Consider the following 26,233-nt stretch of genomic DNA (forward strand, 5'->3'; position numbering starts at 1 on the left):
AGAAGCTAAATCATATCTACATTCATTTTGCTTCTGTTTAGTTCCTCTTTTCAGAAATCACTTATGCTCAGAAATTACCCATTATGTTTCTGGGAAATATATTAAGTGCTCTTATTAAACATGATTCATCCAAATGTACTTTATCTATATACATGGCTAATAGGCTTGCTTTTACACACAGAAAGCTTTGTTACTTTATTGTGCCAGAATTGATCATTTTAAGGGGGGAAAGTTTCATGTGAATATTTTCTCCTCTCCAGACTTTTCCTATTTTGGTTTCAGAACAGTTTTGGAATTCTAGACTTTTACAATTTATTTCTGAAAACAGCCTCGGTAAAACACACAGCATGCTTTTTCTTTTTTTCAGTTCCTCATGGTCACGTGTCCAGTATTTAACCTGTCCTCTGGTCCCTTTGCACAGTTAGGTCACTCCACGTTTGATTGATTGCAAGGAAAACAACATTTTAGGAACCATTATTAGGAAACAGAACCTACTCCCGTCTGCATCATAACAAAAACATTGAACACAGTTTCAAAATTGATTTATAAGGTGGGACTCGTAGTATTTTTTTAAATGATAGTTACAATCTCACCATCTAATTTTGCTCATGGACCTCATTTAATAATTAGGAATGTTTTTGTCTGCAAGTAAGTTAAAAACCAACTGACAGTGTCTATATCAATAGGAGTTTGTTTCTTTATCATGTAAAAAAGCCTCATCAATTGGCTGCTATTGTTGGTTTAGCTTCTCTGTAATGTTATTGGGAATCCCCGGGGGTTCTATGACTCTGTTCTGTGCATTGCACGTTTCCTTTCCATCTTCATGCTTGGAACTCATGCTTACAAGATGACTGCTGTAGCTCCAGCCATCACGTTCACTCTGGAAACATGAAGCAGTGAATCTTACTTTTCATACTTCCTTTTTAAGCTGCCTTTTCCTTAGCAATATGTCACAGCCATTTGCCCACACAATTAATATCCTTGAACAACACCAGTTGTAATGGCTACATAAAGTTCCAGGCAATGTATCTGTAGCATCATTGATATAACCAATTCTCATTGTCAAACATCGGATGGTTCCCTCTTTTTGGTTTGTTTGTTTGCTTGCTTGCTTGCTTTGCTATTAAACATCAATTTTTTTTCTAGTGATGAGAACTTTTAAGCTCTAATCTCTTAGCAACTTTACAATACATTATTCAGTCACCAAGCTGTGCATTATATCCCCAAGACTTATTTATCTTAGAACTAGAAGTGAAACTTCTTCTTAAGCTTCCTCAGGAAATCTTAAGCCAAGACTTTCATATTCACATATATGCTGGTTCTGTCATCTCAAATGTTAACACAAACCACCAACTGGTATTGCTGTTCTGTGTGAGTCATACATTAGACTCACACAGAACAGCAAAGTCTCTAAATTAGACTTTGGTTAGGGGTATCTACCAAATGCTATCTGCAGAGTTGGATAAAAGTAAAGAATTGATAATTAGCAGAATAGTCAGCAGGATGTAGGTACAGCATAGGGAATATAGTAGCAATATTGTAATAACTATGTAGGGTGCCAATTGGGTTCTGGAAATATCAGGGGAACCACTCTGTAAAGTACATGATTGTCTAACCACTATGCTGCACACCTGAAACTAATACAGAATAATTTGAAGGTAAACTTTAATTGAAAAATAATAATATTTTTTAAAGAATGTAAAAGTTGAGCCCTGGGGAAAAAATAAGGGTCAGAATAAATGTCTGCTGAGAAACAAAGGTAAGTCCTTGCCCTGCGGGAGCTCCATTTAATGTCCTTTCATGGTGTAAGTGGAGGCTTTGCTGGAGCGAGTTGAAACCCACCTGTTTAACGATTATTAGGATGAAGCGCTATCAATAAGTCAGAGCTTGCACAGCATATAAAGAGACACAGTTGCTGCACTTAAAGTTTATGACCTAACAGAGGCACATGGACTGGTGAGATATTAAACTCATCACTGAGAACAGCGTTTTCATCTCAGAGGACGGAAGTTCAGGAACACTTTTGAGGGTGGTTTTATTGCACCTGCGCTGTCCTTTTATGGAGGATGGAGTTGGGAGGACAGGGACAAGAAGCACTCTTCAAGGTCATGGAGAGCTTTGCATAAAAGAAGTGAGTAATGAGAAGTAATGATCCAAGAGATGAGGATGTTGATGGACTAATCCATGAAAAAATAAAATTGGTGGAGTCCTTTTTTAAATACATATTACCACATGTAAATAGGCCATAGTTTCTCCAAATAAGCCCTGATCTGATATAAGGCCTGTCTGTGGTAATGTTTGTGCCTTCTCGATTAACAAGCAGCACACGTTATCCGGAAGCCGCGATTAAAGGCTTGCAGGCTTCATGGAAACTTCTTAGGGTGCAAATATGTGAATAAATATTAAGAAAAGTCATTTGAATTGCACCTGTCCTTTCTAACAAGTTTTTGTTTTATTATTGAGAGGAGGGATAGCATAATTAGTTCCTTTCGTTATTAATTATTTTATTTTTGAAATTGAATTCATGGTGTGTGTGTGTATGCTAAAAAGAAAAAAATAGATCATATGGTTTACTGTTTATTTTTCCTTCAAGATTTCTTGGGTGTGTTTCCAAGTTTTAAAATAAACTGAAATTTGCATTATACCCATTTAAATGGCTTTCGTATCTGGGCTCTTTTTAGTCCTCCAACAAGGTAGAACCCAGCCAAAGAGAATTACTTGTTCTACCATAATTACTACTAGAGGCCCAATGCATGAAAATTCATGCAAGAGTAGGCCTTCCTTCCCCCAGCTGCTGGCACCAGCTTCCCTCCAGCACCTGGGACCTGGGCTCCTTCTCTCCAGCCCCAGCTTCGTCCAGAAAGACGTCCAGAATAACATTCAGTCTAATTAACATATTACCCTTTTATTATAATAGATAACAAATGGTATATTTAATGGTACCATTACAAATTTAAAATTTTAATTTTGTTTTTTAGACGGCTTGCTGCCTATAAATTCTTATTGGAAAGCAGCAGAATAAAATGTAAAAATTACAGAAGCATGCTAATTCTATTTTTGGGCTTGTGCTATATGTTGTTTTAGCCCATTCGAACTTTTAATGCTGTAAAAGGTCAAATACTCAATTCAATGCAGTTTTTAGTGTCTGCACTAAATGCCACATTACTCTCAGAGTAATTAATGAGCTCACCCTGTATTTATTAAGCTGGAAAATAGGATTATTTCCCTCAGAACCCATGAACCTAGCAGAATAATAGATAAGAGACATAAATTTTGCAGCTGCTGCCTTGACTAGAAACAAGCTATGCAGCTCAAATAAATTCCTTTTTGGTTTAATTTTCTGAGATCCAGAATTACAGTATAAATCCCTCTTATCAATCACTGTAGTCTCATTATCATCAACCTTAAGAATCAATATTTTACAAGGCAGGCTAGGTAATTGGAGACTCACATCACTGGGCAGGCTATTATATAACATTATGATGTTAAATGACAAGCTCATTCGGGAATCAGATTGCATGCAAATTGGCTTTTATGTCTCTACAAATGTCTCTGATGTAAACACTAGCCATTCAAGTTCATCATATATTCAAATGGAAAATAAAACCAATATTGGATTCCCATCAGGATTTAGGCAGACCTGGTCAGGAGATGCCGGCAGGTATATTATGAGCATATTCCATTATTAGTTGCTCATTATCAAAAGTGCCAAGCTACATAGTTTTATTGACAGTGACCCCTATCTGTTTACTCCCACTCACAAATGGTTAGAACTTAAGGAAATTTGAAATTATGTCGGCCAGTAGTTCTTAAATTAGCAGCATCATTATCACCAGGAAACTTGTTAGAAAAGCAAGTTCTCAGGCCTCACCCCCAACCTGCTGAATTGGAAGTTCTAGGTATGGAGCCCAGGAGTCTGTGTTCAGAAAAACCTTTGGGTGACTGATGAATGCTCAAATTCCATGCAACTACACCTCATGTTGTCCAATTTTGTGAGTGACAAGAAAACACAATTACTGGACAGAAAAAGTCAAAAGAAACCTCAGATCTGACTTCCCTGAGAATATCCTATTGCCATTCATCAATATAAAATAAGTATTTATCTCCATTGTGATACACAACAAAGCTTCTGTCTTTGTGGAGCATTACTGTCTAGAAGAGGAGGCAAACGGAGAAATGTAGGCATGCATTATATAGATCAGGCGTCCTCAAACTACGGCCCGCGGGCCACATGCGGGTGTTTTTGCCGTTTTGTTTTTTTACTTCAAAATAAGATATGTGCAGTGTGCATAGAAATTTGTTCATAGTTTTTTTAAAACTATAGTCCGGCCCTCCAACGGTCTGAGGGACAGTGAACTGGCCCCCTGTTTAAAAAGTTTGAGGACCCCTGATATAGATTATAGAATGTCAAAGGGTGTCAATGCTAATAAGAAAAATCAAGTGGAGTAAAGAGAAAGTTACAGAGAGTACAATTTTAGAGTGGTCCAAGAGGCCCACTCTGTGCAGGTAATTTTGTGTTTGTGGCTTCATCCAGAAGGTTGTCCAGAAGGACATCCGAAAGGACATCTGGTCTAATTAGCATATTATGCTTTTATTATTATAGACTAGAGGCCTGGTGCATGAAAACTCATGCACTGGAGGGGGGTGTCCCTCAGCCCGGCCTGCCCCCTCCCACAGTCCAGGAGCTCTCAGGGGCGGGAGGCAACCTGGCAATCAGGGGAAGGCGATCGCCCCCATCACACCTCTGCTGCTGCCACTGCCAGCAGCTCAAGCCTCAGCCGACCCTGGTTACCTGAGCCTTGGGCAGCCGCCATCCAAGGCTTGCCTGCACCTTGGGCATTGGCTGGGCAGCCACCATTCAAGGCTTGCCTGCACCTTGGGCCGGCCCTGGGTGGCTGGGCAGCCGACATCTGAGGCTTGCCTGCGCCTCCGGCTGGCCCTGGGTGGCTGGGGGGCTGAGGGCGGGTCTGGCCGCACCATGCTCCTGCCCGTTCCCTTGCGGCTGGGCTGAAAGGACTGAGGGACTCCAGCAGGGCTGAGGGAACTGGGCGCTGTCATCTTGTGGCTATGGGTGCCGCCATCTTTGTGACAGAGTGATGGTCAACTTGCATATTCCCTCTTTATTAGATAGGATTGTTAGTGTTTGTATCAGAGAATGTCTGTCTGTTACTCTAGAACAGTGGTCAGCAAACTCATTAGTCAACAGAGCCAAATATCAACAGTACAACGATTGAAATTTCTTCTGAGAGCCAAATTTTTTAAACTTAAACTTCTTCTAACACCAATTCTTCAAAATAGACTCGCCCAGGCCATGGTATTTTGTAGAAGAGCCACACTCAAGGAGCCAAAGAGCCGCATGTGGCTCTCAAGCCGCAGTTTGCCGACCACGGCTTTAGAAGCAAGGAATATTCTAACAGGTACATGGGCATTAGGCAGGTGGTATCATTTCACTAGGAGTAAATTCTTGGATCTTGGCTGCTTTTGTTGAGTCCCACGTGTTTCTTGATTTTAATGTGTCACTCAGTTTAATCCATGTCGTTATCTTAGTCTTAGGATAATAGCCATTGATTTTAGCATGTATTCTTCTCAATGGGTAAAGTGTGAAGGAAATGGAAAAAACAGTCTAGACAAAAATATTTCATTGATGCAGATTTTCAAAGCATCTAAAATTCGGCTGCTCATCAAAGGAGCAGCAGCTGTGAGAATGTGTGGACTGCGTCTTCCCCAGGAACCCACTGCAGTTTGTCCCAGATCCATTTCAGCACATTCATTCCCAGAGACTGAATGGGATTTCAGGCAATGATCTTAACCACCATCCCCACACTAGCATTCCATATCTCAAGGAGCTGAATGAACAAAAATTATTGTGCTTTGTAGTCTCTGCTACAAAGAAAAATACATACAAAATTTTTAATATATACATATGGGCAGACTTAATGAAACTTTCTAAAGTAGTGATTTTCAGTAAAAAAGTAAAAGGCAGAATAACATGCATAATTATGCACATCATTGATGAATTTTTCCCAATAATACACACTTCAGTGCAAGCCAAACAAGAATCAAACTGCCTTTGTGCATGGATTCACTCCATAAGATGCATAGATTAGCATAAAGAATGAACAGAAGGAGGGACATTTAACCTTAAATTTACTAGTACTTTTAAATATCTCTTTCCACTCAGAGATTTAAAGTGGTGCAAAATTGTAAATTTAAACACACAGATACAATATGTAAACACACCTGAACCTATCATTATTAAATTAAAAAGCTAAATAACTTCTAAATATTAAAGTAACATAACCCTTGGCCATTCATTTATTGCACTGCTGCATTTTTGTCAGTAGAATCCAGTGTCAACCATCCTGTGGAAATTGCCCATAGTTAAAATGGTCTGGAATCATGAGACAAGTCAGTAATTGAAAGTTATCAATAAAACAGAGAATGCCTGGTTCTCCACTTGCTTTTCAAAACCTCTGCACCACACTTCCTGCATGGGCCAGTTTCTCTGCTCTCCATCACACGGTCTAACTGCCAGTAACAGGATATTCTAAAACACACAATGACTGCATCTTCTCAATTCAGTTCAACTGTCTGCCAGGGGGACCAAAAGAAACTATCTTAACAAAAGAACTCTGATAGGAGATATATTCGCCACTGAATCAACTCCTGAACGTTAACCAGCACAGCATGCGAGCGATTTAGCCTGTAATCTCTATTTTCTGTCTTTAAAGTACCCCATTGTAGTGAAGCAGTTGTCTCTTAGAGTAATTTTAAGGGGCAGCAAAGCTTTGAGAACAATTTTCCATATTCAGAATTAAAACATGCTTCACTGTTTTTAACAAAGCCTCTGACAGGATAAAAGCTTCATTCTAAAACCACAGGAATCATTCATTTTCCCTGCTTTGTGTTGGGCCTAAAATAAATGTTTCTTTCTTCCCTGTGAAAATCAAACGAGTTCTGATTTTTCCCTCTCATTTCATCTTTATGTGGATAGCATGCTACTCTTAAAAAAAATACACCGGAAGAAAAGACTCTGCCCATGAAAACAAAAACAGCAACAAATTCTACCTTATAACAAATAATTTGGGCATTTCTTCTCAGGTGACTAGACTGTCATTACTAGAAATTAATTTTGATTTTTTTTTTAAATAATTATTTCAGTCTCATGTTTGAGTAGTAAGAGGGCCAGTTACCTATTTTTCTATTCTTTAGTGAAAACTTTGTCCATATTTATTTTTTATTTTTGTATACCAGCTGTCTTTATGAAACTGTCCTGTTGGTCAGTTATCATGTAAATTATCACATTAAGATGTGATGTATATTTCAGGTAAGGAATGATTTCACTGACTCTTACCAAATAATGGGTAAATGTAACAATCCAACAAAAATTGGAAGGCACTACCCTTAGCATGGGAATCATTAAATATCATTATTAACTGTTAAGGATTTAAGATTTCACCCTATGTGCAAGCTAGCAAGTTAGCTTGCCATACACAGTTTAGTGGATTCTGGCCAAAGAGACATGAGATTTCTGGGCAGAGACTCACAGCAATAACATTTTCCAGAGTACCAACATTTATGCCCCAATAGAGATGCAAATAGAGTCAGGAACCACAAGTTTAGGGAACCCTAATATTTTATAGTGGGCATCTGTCCCAGAGGGAGCCATTGTCTTTATTGTTTTGGACACGAACAAATCTTCCCTTATGCTCCAGGGAAGACACTATCTCTATCTTCCAAGGCTGTTTGTTCTACAGATATCCTTGAAAAGATAATCTAGAATAAAAGGGCACCAGTGCCTCTGCTCACAAAACAGGCAGAAATGCAAGAGACTCGTGGAGGATTGTCTACAACAAACTTTTCACCACATAGGTCTCTCTTCCTCGTTTTCTTACTAAACCCACATCTGTTTAGATTTTTAAAACCTTTTAAAATGATACATTCATTGGGGTCAGGTATTGTAAGGATGCTTAAAAAAACACATTTTCTTAGTCTCATATTTTTACCTATAGCATACATTAGACAATCACAGGGAGCCTTGTCCTATTTAAATTTTCATTTTAAAAAGGATTGTCATTTTCCCATTCACCAAGACCTGGCCACATAATTAAATTACTTTGATTCAACAGATAATTATTGGCTTTCAAAGAAGACAATCTCAAGAGAGCTGCATTTTTCTCTATGTTCTGCTCTAACTGTGCAGAGGAGTGAGCTGCTGCATGCATTTTTCATCGTTTTATTCATTAATATTTACTGAGTGCCTGCTGACAATGTGGCATTTTATAAGGTTCCAAAGATGCAAAAGTAAATAAACTTCCTCTCCCCTAGTTCAGTGTAAGCTCCCAGACAAGATGCAAGGTAAAAAGATAAGAGAAAAAACAGTAGCTTCTGGCTCAGGCTGGGTGGGATAGTGGAGGATTGGGTAAGGCTTCCTAGATGAAATTTTAAAAAAAAAGGAATCAGCCTGATAAGAGTTGAAATGCAAATGAGTGTTTGTCTTGGTATTCCACACAGAGGAAGAAGCCTGTGCCATGGTTCAGAGAGCCTGCCTTCTCTGGGAACCTGCACATGGTGGAGGAGGGGGGTCTTAGAGCAGAGGGTGTGAGGTAGAAACAGGAAAAGAGAATGGAGAAGTGAGAACAATTTAAATCAGAGCATCCTTAGAGGGAAACTCCAATACACTTCTACATCTATAGATAGGAAAGAGTTTACAGGTAGTAGTCTGGTTAGACTACATTCATCTTGAAACCATATTTGTAAGCTATGTTCTTACATAGATTTTTTTTTTTTTTTTTTTTTTACTGGAGAGGAGTACAAGTGATGGATTTTATACATGGGAGTAACTAAAGAATTTCATGCTCACCATTGAGAGCTTGAACTCCTAACCTAATCCCTAAGCTAGGGAGTTTACCTATATCCTGGAAAGGTACCAGGGGGAGAGGTCACCAGCAGCTCATAATCACTTTGACAAAGAACATATTACAAGAAAGTGGACATTGTTGTTAGGAAACCTGTTTGGTGGCTGGAGTCATAAACCTGATGAGAAATTCAAGGTAGAAGTAGTGACCATGAAGAAAATAGAAGGATTCAAGAGGTTTTAAGGAGGTAGAATCTACAGGGCTTGATGACTGACAGCTGGAGGAGAGATGATGGAAAAGCCAGGAGACCACAATGGAAGCAGCTCTTTGACCTGGGCTGTTAGGTTAATGGGTGCCATTGAGGAAATTGGGTAAGGAAGGAAGATGAGCTCAGTTTTGAAATACTGCTTCTGGCTGTGTTGGGGTATTTATCTCTCTCAGGTGAGAATCTTAGGGGAGGTCTCAGGAAAGGGTCTCAATAGAATATTTATCAGCTTTCCAGGTGTGCTCTTTCAGGATCCTGGTTTCCACTGGTTGGTTGGGGCCAGGGCAGGGGGTCATCAGTCAATTCAGCTGGTCCTAGAGCAGCCATGGAGTCACTTTGCTTTTTCTGCTCTTCTGGGCCTGGGGCTGAAATACAATTGAGGTTTAGATGTTTTCTTTAGGGAGGGAAAGGTCAGGAGATCTACCAGGAAACTCCGTGACCATCGACCATTGATATGCTAGGGGATGAAAGGTTATCCTGGGGGTGAGGTCCTTGTTTTCCCAGTTTTTCCATTGCAAGGCCCCAGGACTTTCTGCCCTGGTGACCTCTACCTGACCCATACCTGACCCATCGCCCTTCCTCTGCTCATGTCTGTCTAACTGCTTATAACTTAAGTGAAATGTCTGATACTTCCTGGTACACTGTAGTACTCAATAAATTTTAACGAGGAGTAGCTTCATAAGCCAGGCTCTCTGCTACTTTGCAAGATTGCAATTTGTATTCTTAACACATTTTTTAGCCTTTGATATGAGTACTTAAATATGAAAAATAACTGATAAAAACCCAGTTCAATCTCCCATACAGTGAGATAAAATAAAAATAATTAAAAAGTAAATACTAACAAGGGGTTGGCCCTAGCTAGGTAGCTCAGTTGATTAGTGCATTGTCCTGATACGCCAAGGCTGTGGGTTTGATCTCAGGTCAAGGTACATACAGAAAGCAACCAATGAATATATAAATAAGTGGAACAACAAATCTCTATCTATCTGTCTGTCTCCCTTCCTCTCTCTCTAAAAATCAAGAAATAAAATTTGAGGATAAAAAAGCTAACAAGGGGTTAAGATTGTGATTATTGCTGCCTACTGGGTATAATCATAATACAATACCTAATAATGATTTCCCAACCTGCCTAGAAAAGGAATTTGGGATTTTGCAGCAGTTTCTCATAAAATGTAAATGTTAAGAGAATCCCTCTTTTGTCCTATACGCTTTGACTCCATTTTCCCAAACCTCAGATCTCTTATTCTTTATTTATTGGGATATTTTCAATACTAATAGAGACATATTGCAATATCTACTTTCCAGGAAGAGGTTTCAAATTTCCAGGTTCTGAAATTACTGCATTGCTTCTTGATTATATAGTTCAGAACTTAGAATATTAAATTTATTTATACCAAGAAATACCTGTAGATTTTTCTCAATGAAAATGAACTTCTCTGTCTGGGATTATCAGAATGTTTTCCAGGTCTCCGAAAAATCAATCTTACCTGTAGTTAGGAAGAAAAACTCTAGGCAAAATTCTACTGAGAATGAGATGAAAATCCAGATCTTTATTGAGGACTAAGCAAATTTTTGACACATATCCTCCAACTTATTTCAGAAATCCTCAGACTAAATGCAGGCTTAACCTTGTGTCTACTGCATAATAACATTGTGTTGCATTATATGAAAACCAGATAGTAAATTTTAAACAATTTTATTAATGTCCCACATATTTAGTCTAAGCTTTTTTTGCAAAGTTCTTTCTGTATAAACTTATGTAACATTCAGTAATTTTTGCTATATTTCTGTTATAACTCAAGTTTCTAGGTATATGTAGGGTATCCCAAAAAGTGTATACACACTGTAACAGGCCTTTACAGCTGATAGCTCAATTGCTGTTCCTTTCTTTCAGATTTAACCCATTGGAACTAATAATTATTCAAAGTGTGTATACATTTTGGGGGGAACATTCTGTAGTATGTAGGGAAATCTTATTCTCATTGCATTAGCTTAAACATTTTATAAATATAATTATAGCAAATAAAACTTTCCATTTTCTCAATGTCTTAAGGACAGTCAGCTTATATGTATTCTTACTGATTTGTAGGAGATTACTGTGACTTTTCAGTAAATTTGTTAAATCACTGCTCAATTACAGTTCTGAAGATTTCTACCTGAAATGGAAATACACTACTTCATAATCTTAAATAGTTCCTTGATTGCTAAAGCTATCTACAAATAATGTGTTCAAAAATGGAAACAAAGATATATCAATATATGATTTTTTAATTATATTAACATTGTTTTCAAAACTTTATAACTGAACCCTTGAAAATAGCAGTGTACTATTTATAGTTCACAAACTAAATATCTGAATTTTTCATCAGATACTATTGCCTCATAGTATATGTTGGTTGATCAGCATTAATGAACTTTTATTCCATGTATTCTCTACTCCTCATATTATGTTTCAGCTTAGATTATTTCATTTTATTAGCTGACACAGATTGCTTATGAACGCCACAATTATTCAAATGAATTCTGCTAACAGTGAAGAGTTCCACCAAGTTTTACAAAGAGATCACAGTTGTAGAAAATTAATATCCCAATAGTTAATTAGAATACAAGATAAATTAAATGCAAGCAACAGGAATAAATGAATGCTACATCAACCAGAATAATAAATATAAGACTGTTTTTATTCTAGAGAATTTATGAAATACGTATTAAAAATGTAATTCTGTGTGAATCAAATCAAACCATCTTTAAGACAAATTAAAGTATTTTAAACAACATCAGATATTTTTCAGTGTTAGAATGTTATTGCTAACCTACAGTCTCTTTACAACTGTAGGCTGGGCACTACATACAAATTAATAATACACATTTTTCCATTCACGACTTACTAATTTTTGAAAATATGACTAAAGAACATTTAGATGTCCACTTATAAAGTAAGGAAAAAGGTTCACAGTTTGGGGGGTGAAAGTGCCAGTATTAATAACAATAAATGTGTGAATATATCTTAAGAAAAGGAGAGCAAGGGAGGGAATGGAAAAGACGGAGGAAAAGCTTTTTGCAAACTAAAATTAGAGTCATAGAAATTTTTTTATAATGTAGTAAGCGTGGGAGATAAGGTTAAACAAATCTCAAATCTCCCACAAAGTAAAGCAGCAAAAAGAGAGTGAAAATAGAAGAGGTGAGAGATTGTAAGACTGGTGCAGCACTAGAACATATAAATCGGGGGGGGGGGGGGCGGGGGGGACACTCAGGCCATATAAGGCTCACAAAATCATTTGTTCTGGCCCTGCCAAGGCACTAGGGGTAAGGTAATTAAATGTTTGACCAAATATAGCAGGCTAATTTTTAAGGTGATAATTTTGTTTGGCCCTCGAATAATGTTATAAATATCCAAATGGCCCTTGGCAGAAAAAAGGTTCCCCACCCCTGATAAATAATAAATGCTCTAGAAAAAAAGAGAAGAGAGATACGGGGGGAGGAGAGAGAGGAGAGAGAGAGAGAGAGAGAGAGAGAGAGAGAGAGAGAGAGAGAGACAATAGTGAAATGGAAATAATTAACAACAAATTATAATAATTCAGAAATATTCCCAAGAAATGAGACATCTTAGTTCCTTGATTGAAAAAAGCTCATAAGGACTTTGAAAATAATACTCACACCAAGGCATTTTATCATGGAGCTCATAACCGGGTGACAAGGATCAGTCCCAAGCACCTCTGCAAAAATTTTGTCTCTACCTCAGTAGCACTTGTGAACACTAAGTGAGCTAATAAAGAGAGTGTGTGTGTATTACAATATAGTACCCTTGCTCTTAGTGTTAGTATATACTAACACTAATGTAATGTATTATTACACTACACTGCTATGACTACACTCATTTAACACATGATTCTATTAGTAGAAACTATTATGATTGTCCTTATACATTGAGGAACCTGAGGGACAGAGCAATTGCATAACTTTCCAGGTGTCAACTAGCTGTAAATGGTGGAGCTGGAACTCAAACCCTAGCAGCCTTCCTTCATCGCTAACACTATTAGCCTTTACCCGGCACGGGATGCTAACCATAGGGCATCAACCAGGATAGCGTCCCAGTGACTTGAAGGGCTAAAGATAACCAAAGATATTTATGAAAATATGAAAAGAACTTATAAGAAAGTATTTTATTTTTTACATCTTTAGTGTTGAAAGTATTACATATGCCCGCTTCCCTCCCCCCCCCGCCCTTGTCCTCATTGACCTCTTCTAGCTCGCCCCCATCCCTATTATCTGTGTCAAAGGGCTATGCATATATGCATACAACTTCTTTGGTTGCTCTCTTCCCACCCACCCACCCTCCGAGGTCTGCCTTCCCTCTGAAATTCAACAGTAATCCATGCTTCTGTATCTCAGAATCTATTTGTTCATCAGTTTATTTTGTTCATTAGATTCCATATATGAGCTGAGATCATGTGATACTTGTCTTTCTCTGACTGGCTTATTTCACTTAGATAAGAAAGTATTTTAATAATCTTGTGATGAGGCAAGACATTCTCAAGACACAAAACCCAGAAAACACAAAGACTTGACTACAAAAAAAATTTAAGTACTTTTATGTAACAAAAGAAAATGAACTGAACTAGATGCAATTTTTCATCCTTCAACTTGGAAAGAAGATTTTAATCGGATATTATCCAGATTATCTAAAGTTAGGAAAGAAATTACTTTAAAACCCTGTGGGTGGGGATGTGAATGGGTGCAATGAAAATTGACAGTGTATATCAGAAACTTCGTGGTATAAAACAATCATTAAATTCTTAAATTCTCTTTTGACAATTTGAAGGATTAAAAAATTATGTCATTTAATCATTTTATGTAATCCTAAACCAAATGACATAATTTCACTAACAAGTACAAATACCCCTCAGGAAAAAAAAAAGTGAAAAAAACAACAGTCACTATCAAGAGAAAAAGTGTCACATACACTATCTTAACATCGCCTATTCAATTTTATTTTTTTAGCTTGTTATAAACTGAATTGTGCCCCGCCCCCTCCAGAATTCATATGTTGGAGTCCTAAGCCCCCATCCCAAGGTGACTATATTTGGAGACAGGGCCTTTAAGGGGGTCATCAAGGTTAAATGAGGTCATGTTGGTGGGACCTGGATCCTGTAGTATTGACATCCTTATAAGAAGAGCTAGAGACCCCAGGACAGCACACAAAGAAGAGAAGGGCCCACATGATATGGGAGAAGGCAGCCGTTGACAACAAAGGGAGAAGGCAGCCGTTTACAAGCCACAAGAGCTCGCACCAGAAACCAACCCACCGGCCTTGACCTCAGACTCGCTGCCCCTGGAACTCTGAGAAAATCATTGTCTGTTGCCAAAGGCCCCCAGCCTGTGGTACTTGGTTGTGCACTCGAGCAGACCAATAGAATGTTTTACCTGCTTGAATGGCTTTTTGTTCTTTGACAACATGGTCACCATCTTACAGGCACTTGAATCTAGTCTTCAGGAACTGGGTTGTGAAAACTGCTATTTATTCTCCTCAGAAGCCATGTCTATATAAATAAACATGTGCTTTATGATTCCTAATAAAACCGAAGTTTAAAGAGTTCTAAGGGGACATGCGGCAGTATGCAGGGCAATGCTTTTTTAGGTCATTTCCAGCAGACCTAGGTCTGACCTGCTCTACCGCTTAGGAGCTTGGCAACTCATTAAACACCTGTAGGCTCCAATTTTGTTTTTGCACAAGTGCAATGAGGGTATGCAACCTCACCTTACAGAACTGATATAAGGATTTTAACAGTGATGTCTTAAGGGACTTAGTATAAGGTGGGCATGAACAGATGCTTAAGGAACATACATCATGATTTTTCCAAATCACTCCTTTATGGGTTGAAACCCATGGTCTTTATATTCCCCATTGGCTCAAATGTGCTGAATCTGAGCCTTGATACCTTAAACAAATCCATTCAAGAGGCATGGAACTATTGGGACCAGGAATCTCCACAGGAATTTCAAAAGCTTCCCCCTAGGAGAGCACAGAGATCAAACCCAAACAGTCTGGTTTGAGCTGTAATTACAATGAACTGAGTAAAATCAAACACAGCTTACAGAGATGTTGACAATGAATCCTTGGTATTTCTCAGCATAACTAACAGGTGTAGGTTGTTGCTAAGACACTAGACATTCCCAGAACACTTCTACCTCATAGAAACCTCTTACCCCGAATCACTACAGTGAGAGCCATGGGACCTCTGTTTACACCCCAGGTGTTCATCAATTTGTCCTTCAGTGTTAGGTCCAATCGCCCTCAGCCCTCCCCTTTTCCCCAGGGGCTAGAAAGCCCTTGTCAAGGAATACAAAGAGTAAGATGGCATCTCCTCTACTTGCACCTGATAGTTGTTGAACCTTCACTGCAGACTGCACGCTTCCTCATGAAGCAACTATTGTATTTGGTGTGTTTTTTTGGCTTTGTGTTTTTTGTTGTTTCTTTCTTTCTTCCTTCCTTCCTTCCTTCCTTCCTTCCTTCCTTCCTTCCTTCCTTCCTTCCTTCCTTCCTTTCTTTCTTTCTTTCTTTCTTCTTTTTTTTTAAGACCGCACCCTTTCCTCTGCCCCAGATCCTTACTGAGACCATTGTTTCTCACCAATTAATAACCACAAGTCTTGGGCAATAGGATCTTCCTGATTTCCTACAGAAACAAACTCCTTTGCATGCTATTTTATGTAAAGAGCACAGTCAGTATAAGTGTAGAAAACCAGAGGGGTGAGCAGTAGGGACTCCATCCAGGCAGCTATGCACTTAATCCCCGCCCCCCCGAAGGAGAGGGTATTCAGAAGTCACTGTTCTTTGAGGTGTGATATGGGTCTCTGGTCTTGCATTCTGATTTATTTTCCTACTGCCTTTGTGTTCCTTCTGGTTTATTGCTGGTTTGAACCTTTTAAGACTTACCTTTATGGTAGGGTGACTTCACCTTTCTTGCATGTGGATGCTTAAGTTTCCGGAATTGGGAGTGGTCACATTTTTGTTAGAATAATGCAAATGTTTGAAACATCTCTATACCCAATACATTTACTTCTTTATAGAACAGAACTATATTTCTCAGTCTTGTATACACACCAGGGGAGAAGAGGGTGGAGGATGACAGGAAATGTCATTTCAGAGAATACTTCAAACCGCCAGGTAAATGAGATGTGTTTGTTTTCCCAGATAGCCAGTGTCACCTGAATAGATGGGTACAAAGTACCTTTTTCTATTAAAACAAACATGAATAGACCATGAAGTAGGAACCAAAATTCACCAGGACTTTTAAGATACACTAATAGCTGTTCACAGCTTTTTAATTATAGCATCCCCAGGTCCTTAGGGTGCTTATTCATTCACCCTTACCTGCCCTCCAGCGTGAGCTAAAGGGAAAGTTCAGGAAGCATATAGAGTCTCTGTTAGTGTAGAAAACAGGTCTGTTCTAGCAAGTTTATCATTTAAGCCACAAAGCTGATTTCCTTTTGTTGTTTTGTTTTCATCAACAGAGCCTAAGGGCATAATTGAAATGAAAGTTGAGAAAATGCTTAATTAGTTCTCTCTTTTGTTCTCATACTCATTGTTGACCAAATCAAACCGCATATGTTCGGCCTTCAGATGTACAGTTCTGAATGAGATGTGTTATTTTTGTAATAAGTATTAAGTGGCATCATTTGTAAATTGTCTGTAAAGAAATGGGAGGGGTAAGGAAAATCATCATTTAATTTCCAGTTAGACTAGAAACTGTTCATAGAGCACACCGAGATGGTGGGTAGCACAGATTTTGGAGAGAGAGAAAAGGGCGGGGGGGGGGGGGGGAGAGAGAGAGAGAATATACAGGTCCATTCCTTGTAGAAAGAAGGGAGAAAATTGACATCTATGGGGAACCTACAGTCCCAGGTAACTTCCTAAGTGTTTTATTTAAACTTCAAAACACCTTGACAAAGATATTCTCTCCATGTAGGCAAATGAGGTACTAAAAGGAGTCATAGGGCTAGCAGGACTCGGTTCCGTGTGTTTTGGTCCATGGTGGTGATGGTCCATGGTGGTTTGCACACCCTGTAGAGTGAAGGGCACAGTGACTTGACCTGGCCTGTGTGGTTCTATAGACAGTGCTCCGAAGCTCCGCTGGCGCCCTGCTCTGGTTGTGTGCACCCTTTAGCTCCTTTCATTGTTGGTTCTGACTCTCCTTGTCTGATGACCATTCCCAAAGCAGCTCATGAACCTTGTAAAGTCAGGTAACATACTTCCCATTACTTTGTCTCCACTGTGGCATTTTGAATTGTTTTAACAGATGTTTGGCAAATATCAGCTACGTGATTGACCTTTTGCACCCAAGATTCTAAGATAAAAAGCTACGTGTGCACAGGCAGAGGCTTTTGCAAATGCAGAAGGCTACCAACTTAAGCCTTAGCTGGTAGCCCACAAATAACACACATTAAAGGTGAGCTCCAGCATTGCTCTCTTTCAGATAGCTCTCATTTAAAAAAAAATAAAAAATAAAAAATAAAAATTAAAATATATCAGGATAAAACCAAGGCCAGGAGCATATTCTTAATAGAATTTCCTCCTGATTTATGCTCATAAATGCCAATATCTCCACTTAAAGGGACTATAAATAGAATTATCATCTAACAAGTCAATGCTAAGATAAAGTGGGCAGAGGGCACAGGGAGGAACTACCCATGCCTCTCTTCTCCCTGACCTGCTCGTGGAGTCTTAACAAGAGAATCAGGCCAACGGTGAATCTAAAATGCTTTTTATGTAGAAAGCAAGATTTTGCTCTCACAATATTTTCACATTAAGGGGTCCTACCAGTTTAATTAGCTTTTGATTATCCAATTCATTTTCATTTCCTCCCTGGATCCCAAGCTCCAGACTCTGCAAGGAAAACACACCTGACCATGAAATGGCTTTAAGTGCATGACCTTGCGAAGGACAGCGCCACCTGAGAACCTGGCCAGATGTTCCATGTTTCTGTTAACAGATTGTGTTCCCTGGAGGCCTCAACGCGAGACCAGAAACAATGCAGATCGAGCTCAAGCGCTCTCCTCCTTTGGGTGGAATGCACACTGTGAAGGGCAGAGCTCGCTGGGTCTGCCTGTCTCCTCTCCCACTAAGCGCATCCATTAGTTAGTTATCATTCTCAACCAGGAAGAATTGTTAATCACTGGTTAACACGAAGGATGGGAGCAGGCACATTCTCCCTACAGGTTGAACATTCTGACAAGTTTTTTAGTAGTCACTTCTGTTTTTTGTGTTAGCCCAATTTCTCATCACAGGGGTGCGTCTGTACTACAAAAGGCATAAGTTGAATTTTCTGAAAATATATCTTCTGTAAGGTTTCACTTTTGGGCAGTTATTTCAGTAGCCATACAGACTTATCATTTGGGTTAACTGTATCATGAAATGGGTTCAGTTACTCACAAACCCCACTAGGATAAGCCAGGGCCTCGAACACTCTGACTGTGAAAGCTTTTTCTTGATAGTTGATGGTTACTGCTCAGCATAGGTTACTGCCTACTCAAAAAGGTTTTAAGGAAGTGTGTCATTTGCTGAAAGTGATTATAAAAGAAAAGCAAGCAGCTTATAGGCTCTCCATCAAAAACAACTTTGCTTTTGGAAAAGCTTGTCTGCTTTTGTTTCAAAAGCTGAAGGATAGTAGAAGTTTGAGGTCCTTAGAAAATTTACCTAGCTCTTTCGCATCCAGAATTGTTGGCAAGACACGCTGGAGGGAAATACTGAGCCCCGCAGGTGACATTTTTTAGCTCTTTGAGGAACAAAACACCAGGTTATCTCCATTTTTACCTACTTACCTGGAGCTCAATACAGAGGCTAAGAGGACTCTGATATGTTTGTTTTAGCAATATATCTGTGTTTTGCTTAATCTGTTTCTTAATGTATTGCTTAATCTGTTTCTTAGTACAGCTCTCCTTCCTTTCTCTCCAGGTCACGGGTTTGGTTCCTCAAAGATGTCACGCGCACAGACCTTTCCCAGCTACGCCCCAGAGCAGAGCGAAGAGACTCAGCAGTCTTTGTCCCGGTCCAGCAGCTATGGATTCAGCTACAGCTCCAGCCTCATCCAATGACACACAGAGAACCACTGCTGACCAGAGAGACAGCCTGTCCCGGACCTGCTTGTAGGGTCATTGCGCCCTCTGCCTCCTGGAAGACCAATTGCAGTAGAAATTGAAATGGGTTGGGTCTAGCCCCAATCCCAGTGGAAGTTTCAAAACTGGAGTTCTGCTTCCTTGATTCCGTGGCTAAGTCCTTTATTTACTGAATTTCTTGGGGGGATATCTGTGTTTAACAAAAATAGAATCCCAATCGTATGAACAGTCATTAACTACAATTCTTTGGGTCTGATAGTAGCAGCAGCCCGGGCACCATGAGCATTGCCCAACAGGGTTGCACCTGGTTGGTGTCCTCATGGCTTCGTCCTCCTGTCTGATGACCAGGGCCGGTCCTTAGACATAAAGGTCACCCACCACAAGCTGTGTGGCTTGGAAGGTTTTGACAGGGACAAATCCAATAAGCTCTACAAATGGCATCATAACTCGCCATATAAATAAGCCCAGTGACAATTGAGGGAACAGGAAATTTAGAACACACGATTAAGCAGGGCCTTGTAGCTCTACGTGTGTGTGTGTGTGTGTGTGTGTGTGTGTGTGTGTGTGTGTGTGTAGACAAATAGAGATATGGATTTTGCTACATCCATCTATATTTAACAAGTATTATCAAATGTGTGCTGAGGGTGACAGGTCATGCTCACTTAAATCGTAGAAAACTGTCATTTGGTGCATTAAAGTTAAAGATTGTTATGTTGAGTAGCTATTTTTAAGACAGTGCTGTAAAAAAAAAAAGCCTTCTTATTAGCAAAAGTATTTATATAGTCAAGTCTGCTCCTATGACAACTCTGAGAGTGTGAGAAGGGGAAATGCTTTGGAAGCAGAAGAACCGGTCTAGCTGTCCTACGCCTCACGTCACCGCACTGTCTTTCTGGTTAGCGTTCCCTTGTTGGTGACAGTGTCTTTCTCCCTTTGGGTGTGATCACCAGCCGGCTTCCATTTCATCTCAAGAAAAAGAACTCTAGATGAGAAAATGTTTAAGAAAGTGATTAAAATACCTTTTAAAAGAACTGATCTATTTTTCAGTCAGGAGACCAACAGGCACAGGATTGTAGATGTTTGAAACCTCACACACTCTTCTCAGACAGCCATCAGGGATTCGCCTTTTACTGTGTGACCAGGACTTGCTGGGCTTTCCTTTCCTTTTCCTGAGTCTGGGTTGGCTGGGACTATGAGAAAATGGAGTAAATATAATTTTTTCATCCTTCACACTAATGATGAATTTTCAAGGTTTAGAAGGAATTGGTGATTTCCATGTGGACTGAGGAAATTTGGCTAATTCAGGTCAACATAGATAGTTTTGCCCTCAATTTTGGTGTTCAGTAGAATGAAAATAAAGATGATCCTGCCTGATTATCTGATGCTACGTGCTTAAGATGGTCAGCTCACAAATCCCCTAAGAGGAATAGAAATAGCAGGGAGCCCAGGCCATGTAAGATGAACACCAGATTTTTCTTTCTTAATAGCAAAATATTTTAAACTGTCAAAGTTAGTCTGTTGAAAGGGTACCCATTTTGCTGATTAGAAGTAAGATCTATTTTTCATCCCTATCCACAGCTTGAATGCAGATTGGCAATTCCTTCCAGAGGATTACTCTAGCATTAAATGGTTCTGGGTCCCTCCTTGATCAATTCACATTTATAGCAACCACCTAGACCCTCCGCATCTCTCAGATAAAGGTGAAAACCCCATCAAGATGCTAATCATAAGACTTAATGTGGCTGTGAAAAATAATTATCCTAAGCTTTCAGGAATAAAAAGAAAATTGCTCAAATGCTCTGCACTGTGAATTTTGCTGACACATCAGAAGAGCAGGTGACTGGTTCCTGACAATGATAGAGCCTTCCCTGTAGTTCCAGCTTTCAGAGTTAGGCACCTCTAAATTCCTTCAGCACAGGGCATTTGCTTTTGAAATGCCATTAGCGGAACTGACCAGAGCAACTCCCAGCTGAGACCACTTGAGCACAGCTCCTAGTGCGGTCCCACTCGGAGCAAGACTCACTCAGTTGAGCTGTTGCTTAGAGACCACAAGGGACTTACGGGGAAAAGCCCTCAGGGGTCCTGGTTCATGTCTCAGTTTTATTAATGTGCCCAGAGCACAGACACCGAGTCCAGGGAGATGGATTCTGCTAATTAGATGAGTCTGCTCTTGTGTCTATTTGGTGGGAGACGTAATACCTGCATGAAGTTAATAAAAAACACCATTTTCTTGTGATCATTCCCAGTGAGCATAACTGACAGGGTACCAGAGATCAGGCAAAAACTTGGGCCAGTTCATTCTGAAAATCATGTCATAAAAAGAGTCTGTGAGATAGAAATTTCCTTCCCATGTCTTTATCCAATCTCATCGCAATGAGAATAAGGCCATAAAATATCTCCTGGGACATTTTTGGAGATGTATTATATCCTCTAACTATGCTTCCAATTGTAGCTAAGTCACAACTACTAAATGAACAGATAGGAGACTTTACATTAACCTAACATACTTGACATAAAGCAGTGCACATTGCAATAAAAATGACAAGCTGATAAATCTACAAAAACCAAAGATGAAGAATTACTGAACCCGTCTTCTGGAACTTCATGAAATCAATTCCACTGGAGCAACTGGAGTGGTCATAGGCATGTATTCAACTCACTTGAGTTTATAGGTTTTTGACTGAAGATACTTCTACACTTCGCAAGTCATTTTTTCTCCCTCCAGAAATTGTATTATATCTTTAACATACATGTGACTTTGTCATTGTGAGGGAGTGACTTGCTATGAACCAAAGACATCTTTTGGCTCCTTCCAAAAGTGACTCCGCTGGGACTCCTCCAGATGGAGAAGGTGAATGAAGAGGGGCACAGTTTCCATATTGGGTGGGAAGAGAGTGATGATGACAGAACCCAACATAAGTCATAAAGGTCCGTCTGTGAGCAGAGAAAGCCTGGGGGACGTACACATTTCACAGACTATGTGAGGGGATTCATTTTTTTATGTCCCCAGTTTTTTCTTCCAATAATATTAATTGTTGTACACGTGACATTATATTTAAAATGCAGAAAAGTACAAAATAACTTTAACCCAATAGCTTACTATTCTGATGGGGACAAAAAACACAACTTTTTTTTATTCCTTGAATGAATAGTAGGCTCTCAGAACTAATTTATTTATGCAGGTTGCAAATATTTATAATTCAATAGGTTCTGGCCACTGCCACAATTTGAACTTAATGAAATAAGAAATATATATTTACTTATTTATTAGGGAAGATGCCGTTTGGTAGAGCATGTGAAATAAAGTGAAATGTATTTATTAAAAGTAAACCTCACCCTTTTCACCAAGTAGTAACTAGAGTACTAGACCTAACATCTTGTACAATTTTTCTCCGTCTTCATTGGGCAATTATGTTTCAAAATTATTTATCACCTATAAAATTGTCAACCAGTTATATTTTATGTCCAATATAGAAACAGTGAACTGATAACTTCACACTGTTAGCAGTTTCTATGGATCCAATTTATTGCATGTGCTATCTTTACAATATTAAAACACATCCTAAAAATTTATGTCTGCCCCTCATTCTTTGGCCAATATCTCAGAAAACTTTGTAAAAGAGCATGAGTATCCTATTCTCTAGATTATTTGAGCCACTTCCTAAAATGGACCATTAGTGATACAGTGAAAACAAGCTAAGCCAATTATATTCTTATGAAAATATTGTAGGCCAGTTTTGATTATTATAACACAGCCCAATAAATAGGCAATACACATTCAATGGGGCTAAGCCTAAAGACCTTTAACATATCATGTTATAACAAATATTATGCTAAAAACTGCTCAAAGTGAAAAGTATGCATTTTTCTCCAATTCTATTAACATATTATGTCTGTCCATATCTTGCAATTTCAAATTACTAAACCAAAAATTAGCTATACTTTACAATCCCCAAACCTTGGTCTTCTCAAGATAGATAAAAATCTGCCTACTGGATATGCATTAATAATTACAATAATAGTTGATAATGCCACACAAATGAATTTCTAGCCAGTGAAATTTATGGAGCACAATTTCCAAAGGAGAGGGTTGAGAAGGACAATGTGAACTAGTCAGGAGGGCAACAATTTAGATAAGCTTATAAAGACTCCAATGAACTATCTAGTGTCACACTCAGATTTACTTTCTTAACATTCTAACCTCAGTTCCATGTCTGAGACATGGCCTTCTTTACTAGTTTCTCTGAATACAAAGTATGCAAGACATCAGTTGTATCAGTATTGGCATTACCGCACAAAGACAACCCATTACCAACAAGTGTGCTTCCTTTAGGAGAGTGAAAATTATTTAACACCAAAGAACATGTAACAGAATCCCCGTGGTCCAATGTCTCTTCAGTAACATGAGGATCATTCTTGTAGAGTCAACCTCATTTGCATTTCAATGTGAAGATACATTATCAGTGAGACAGGCTGATTGCTGAACACATCAGAAAAGATGCACAGCCCGTGGGTGCATTTCTCTATAAATGTACCTGAAAGCTTAGCCCACATTTTCTACTACAAATCCTTCCTTTCTTATTGAAGAATGTGAATCTTTGTGGATCATTTCTATAATTTATTACAACTAGACAAGGTATTAGGTAGTTTATAGACTTTCATGGAAGTATCATGAGATTTGGGGCACATTTTCTAGATAGGTGGAATGCTAGCTAGCTGTGAAGACGAACTTGTAGAATAAAAGTCCTGTTTTTATGTACCCCTCAGGAGAAAACCAAAACCCATAGATGTAATTTATTCAAAGACAAGAAACAGTCAGGAATAGGGTCACCTAGCAGGCTCATAGGAATGTTTCCTTGGCTACATCTCAACTCCCAGGGATGCGTAGTGGGAGCTGAGAAATGCCACATGGCTTATAAGTGAACAGGCCCTTGTACATGTAAGTGTTTTCCCAAATTTGTCAGATGTTTCTAACTCTTCCTGGACTCATCACCAACTATATCAATAGAGAGGCTTTATGGGGCAATTATTGGACTTGTAGGTCATGGATGATTGGTATAAGTGTTACTATTCTTATACTGTCATCCAGTTCTTTGTTGGAAATTTAGACTTACTTTTTCTAAAGTGATGGTCAAACTAAAAAAAAAAAAAAATTAAGTAAGTGTTTATGTTTTGCATTCTTACTAATTCATTACATTGTGGCTGTGATTATTATTTTGGGGATTTTTATTACTCTGTAGCACTTTGGTTTAATTATTTATGGCATTTGTCACAACTTTGTTAAAGAATTGATAATATCAGGGCTACATATTTTCATGTGAGTTACAAAAAGCTTCCATTTTCAATTGAAATTTGGGAAATTGTTTTGTTGTTTTGTTTTTTTTTTTACTTTAAAATATCTTACACATCCAGCTTTCCCTCATACTCTTATATAGGCATTATTTAAATTAATTGAACTTTATATAAATTAGAAATAAGTTAAAATTACTAAATAATATGAAAGCCACTTTTTATGTGAGATTTTCATACACTTTTCTTAGTTTAAAATTTTAATATCTTGTAAACATTTTAAAGAAGGGAAAAATATACTTGTAATAGGAATATGTCAACTTCCTTCTAATAATTTCATTTAATACATTTTTATTTTGCTTCACTTTCTATGCCTGCTACCTTAGTCCATATTCCATATTCTGAACTTATTTTATTAGTTGATACAATTAACTTTCTCAGTCTGTTCTCTGTTTTTTGTGTTGATGTGTGTTTGTTTGTTTTTTAAACTTAAGGAGAACATCAAATTAACCCATTTTGTAGACACAGAATTGTGCCCCAAATGAAGCAAGGTCTCCACCCTGACCCTGCAGCTGTGCTCACCTCGGAATCTGATTGCTGTCCATATTCACCCAAATGACCCACAGCCTCATAAGAGTTGCTAATTTTAAGAAATCCAAAATGTAAAGCCCCAACTTCAGGGAAAGAAGATTGAGATAATGGCTTAATTTTTTAAAGGTTTTCTATCGAAGAAAACCTTGTGAAAGGGTTTTTATGTTTTTTTCAACATCATTAACTCCTTGACAGAGGGGTTGAAAGACAGGGAAAGATGGAGAATGAAATGATTGTAGTATCTTGATATTCAATATAAATCAGAAATGAACATGATGTGGGTTCATATGAAATCATTTGATTAATGGAATGCAGATCTACATGTCTAGTGCATAATTCAAGGAACGAACAATGCCTATTCTTACTGAAAATATATATATGTCAGTGAGTGGAGTGGAGAAAAAGAAGCTCCCAATTTTTATGAAGACCTGAAATGGAGAATATAGATTCTTTCAAGTTCTAAGACACCATGTTCTTTTAGTGATAGCCAGCAGTGTATAAATCACAGCAACACATAAGTCTACACTCTCACAACGAATGAGCTGAAAGCCAGTATCATCTTGGCTACAGACGACAGGATATCTCGCCCAGCACCATCTTTACACAAACCCTAACACACTCATGCACACAGACACATTTTTACTTTGACCTACTTTCTATGTGCCCCTATACTTATCTTTTGGGGTCCACACAGAAATATCCCATCTTGCAAAATCCTTATCCATATGAATCTTCAAAATGTATTAAATTATGTGTTGTATGTTTGCTTTCTGTAAATTCTTTTAAATCAATTTATATATACTTTGTGAAGTCCTATACTGTATTTTATAGAGGGATAGCATTTGTCCTTCCTTAAATAGAATGTTTGTGATCATTTTGATAAAAATAATTGTGGACACTACACTTTTGTCAAGAAACAAAATAACCATTACAAGTTTGCTTCTTTTCAAAAATATATGATTTGATATACTTCCTTTTCAATAATAATTGATTCCAGATAATAGTTTGGGGACATCTGTACTTAAATACTAGCTGAGCCACCTTTTGCGATGGGATGCAAAGGAATACTGTCCCTAGAAACTAAATGTAAATTTCTGGCAGGACAGAAAATATTATAATA

The 26,233-nt window shown here is 38.4% G+C and overlaps 1 protein-coding gene across 1 annotated transcript in view; it reads left to right on the forward strand.

Annotated features, from left to right (window-relative positions):
- Positions 1 to 19,732, forward strand: part of DOK6 (docking protein 6) — a 233,861-nt gene extending 214,129 nt beyond the window's left edge. The window contains exon 8 of the mRNA XM_079783340.1: positions 19,076 to 19,732. Within this exon, the coding sequence (XP_079639466.1) occupies positions 19,076 to 19,215 (140 nt within the window). The 3' untranslated portion in view covers positions 19,216 to 19,732. The remainder of the gene's footprint in view (positions 1 to 19,075) is intronic.
- The last annotated feature ends 6,501 nt before the right edge of the window (positions 19,733 to 26,233 follow it).

The sequence above is a fragment of the Cnephaeus nilssonii genome (genome assembly GCF_951640355.1).
Source record: "Cnephaeus nilssonii genome assembly, chromosome: 11".
Taxonomy (NCBI): domain Eukaryota; kingdom Metazoa; phylum Chordata; class Mammalia; order Chiroptera; family Vespertilionidae; genus Cnephaeus; species Cnephaeus nilssonii.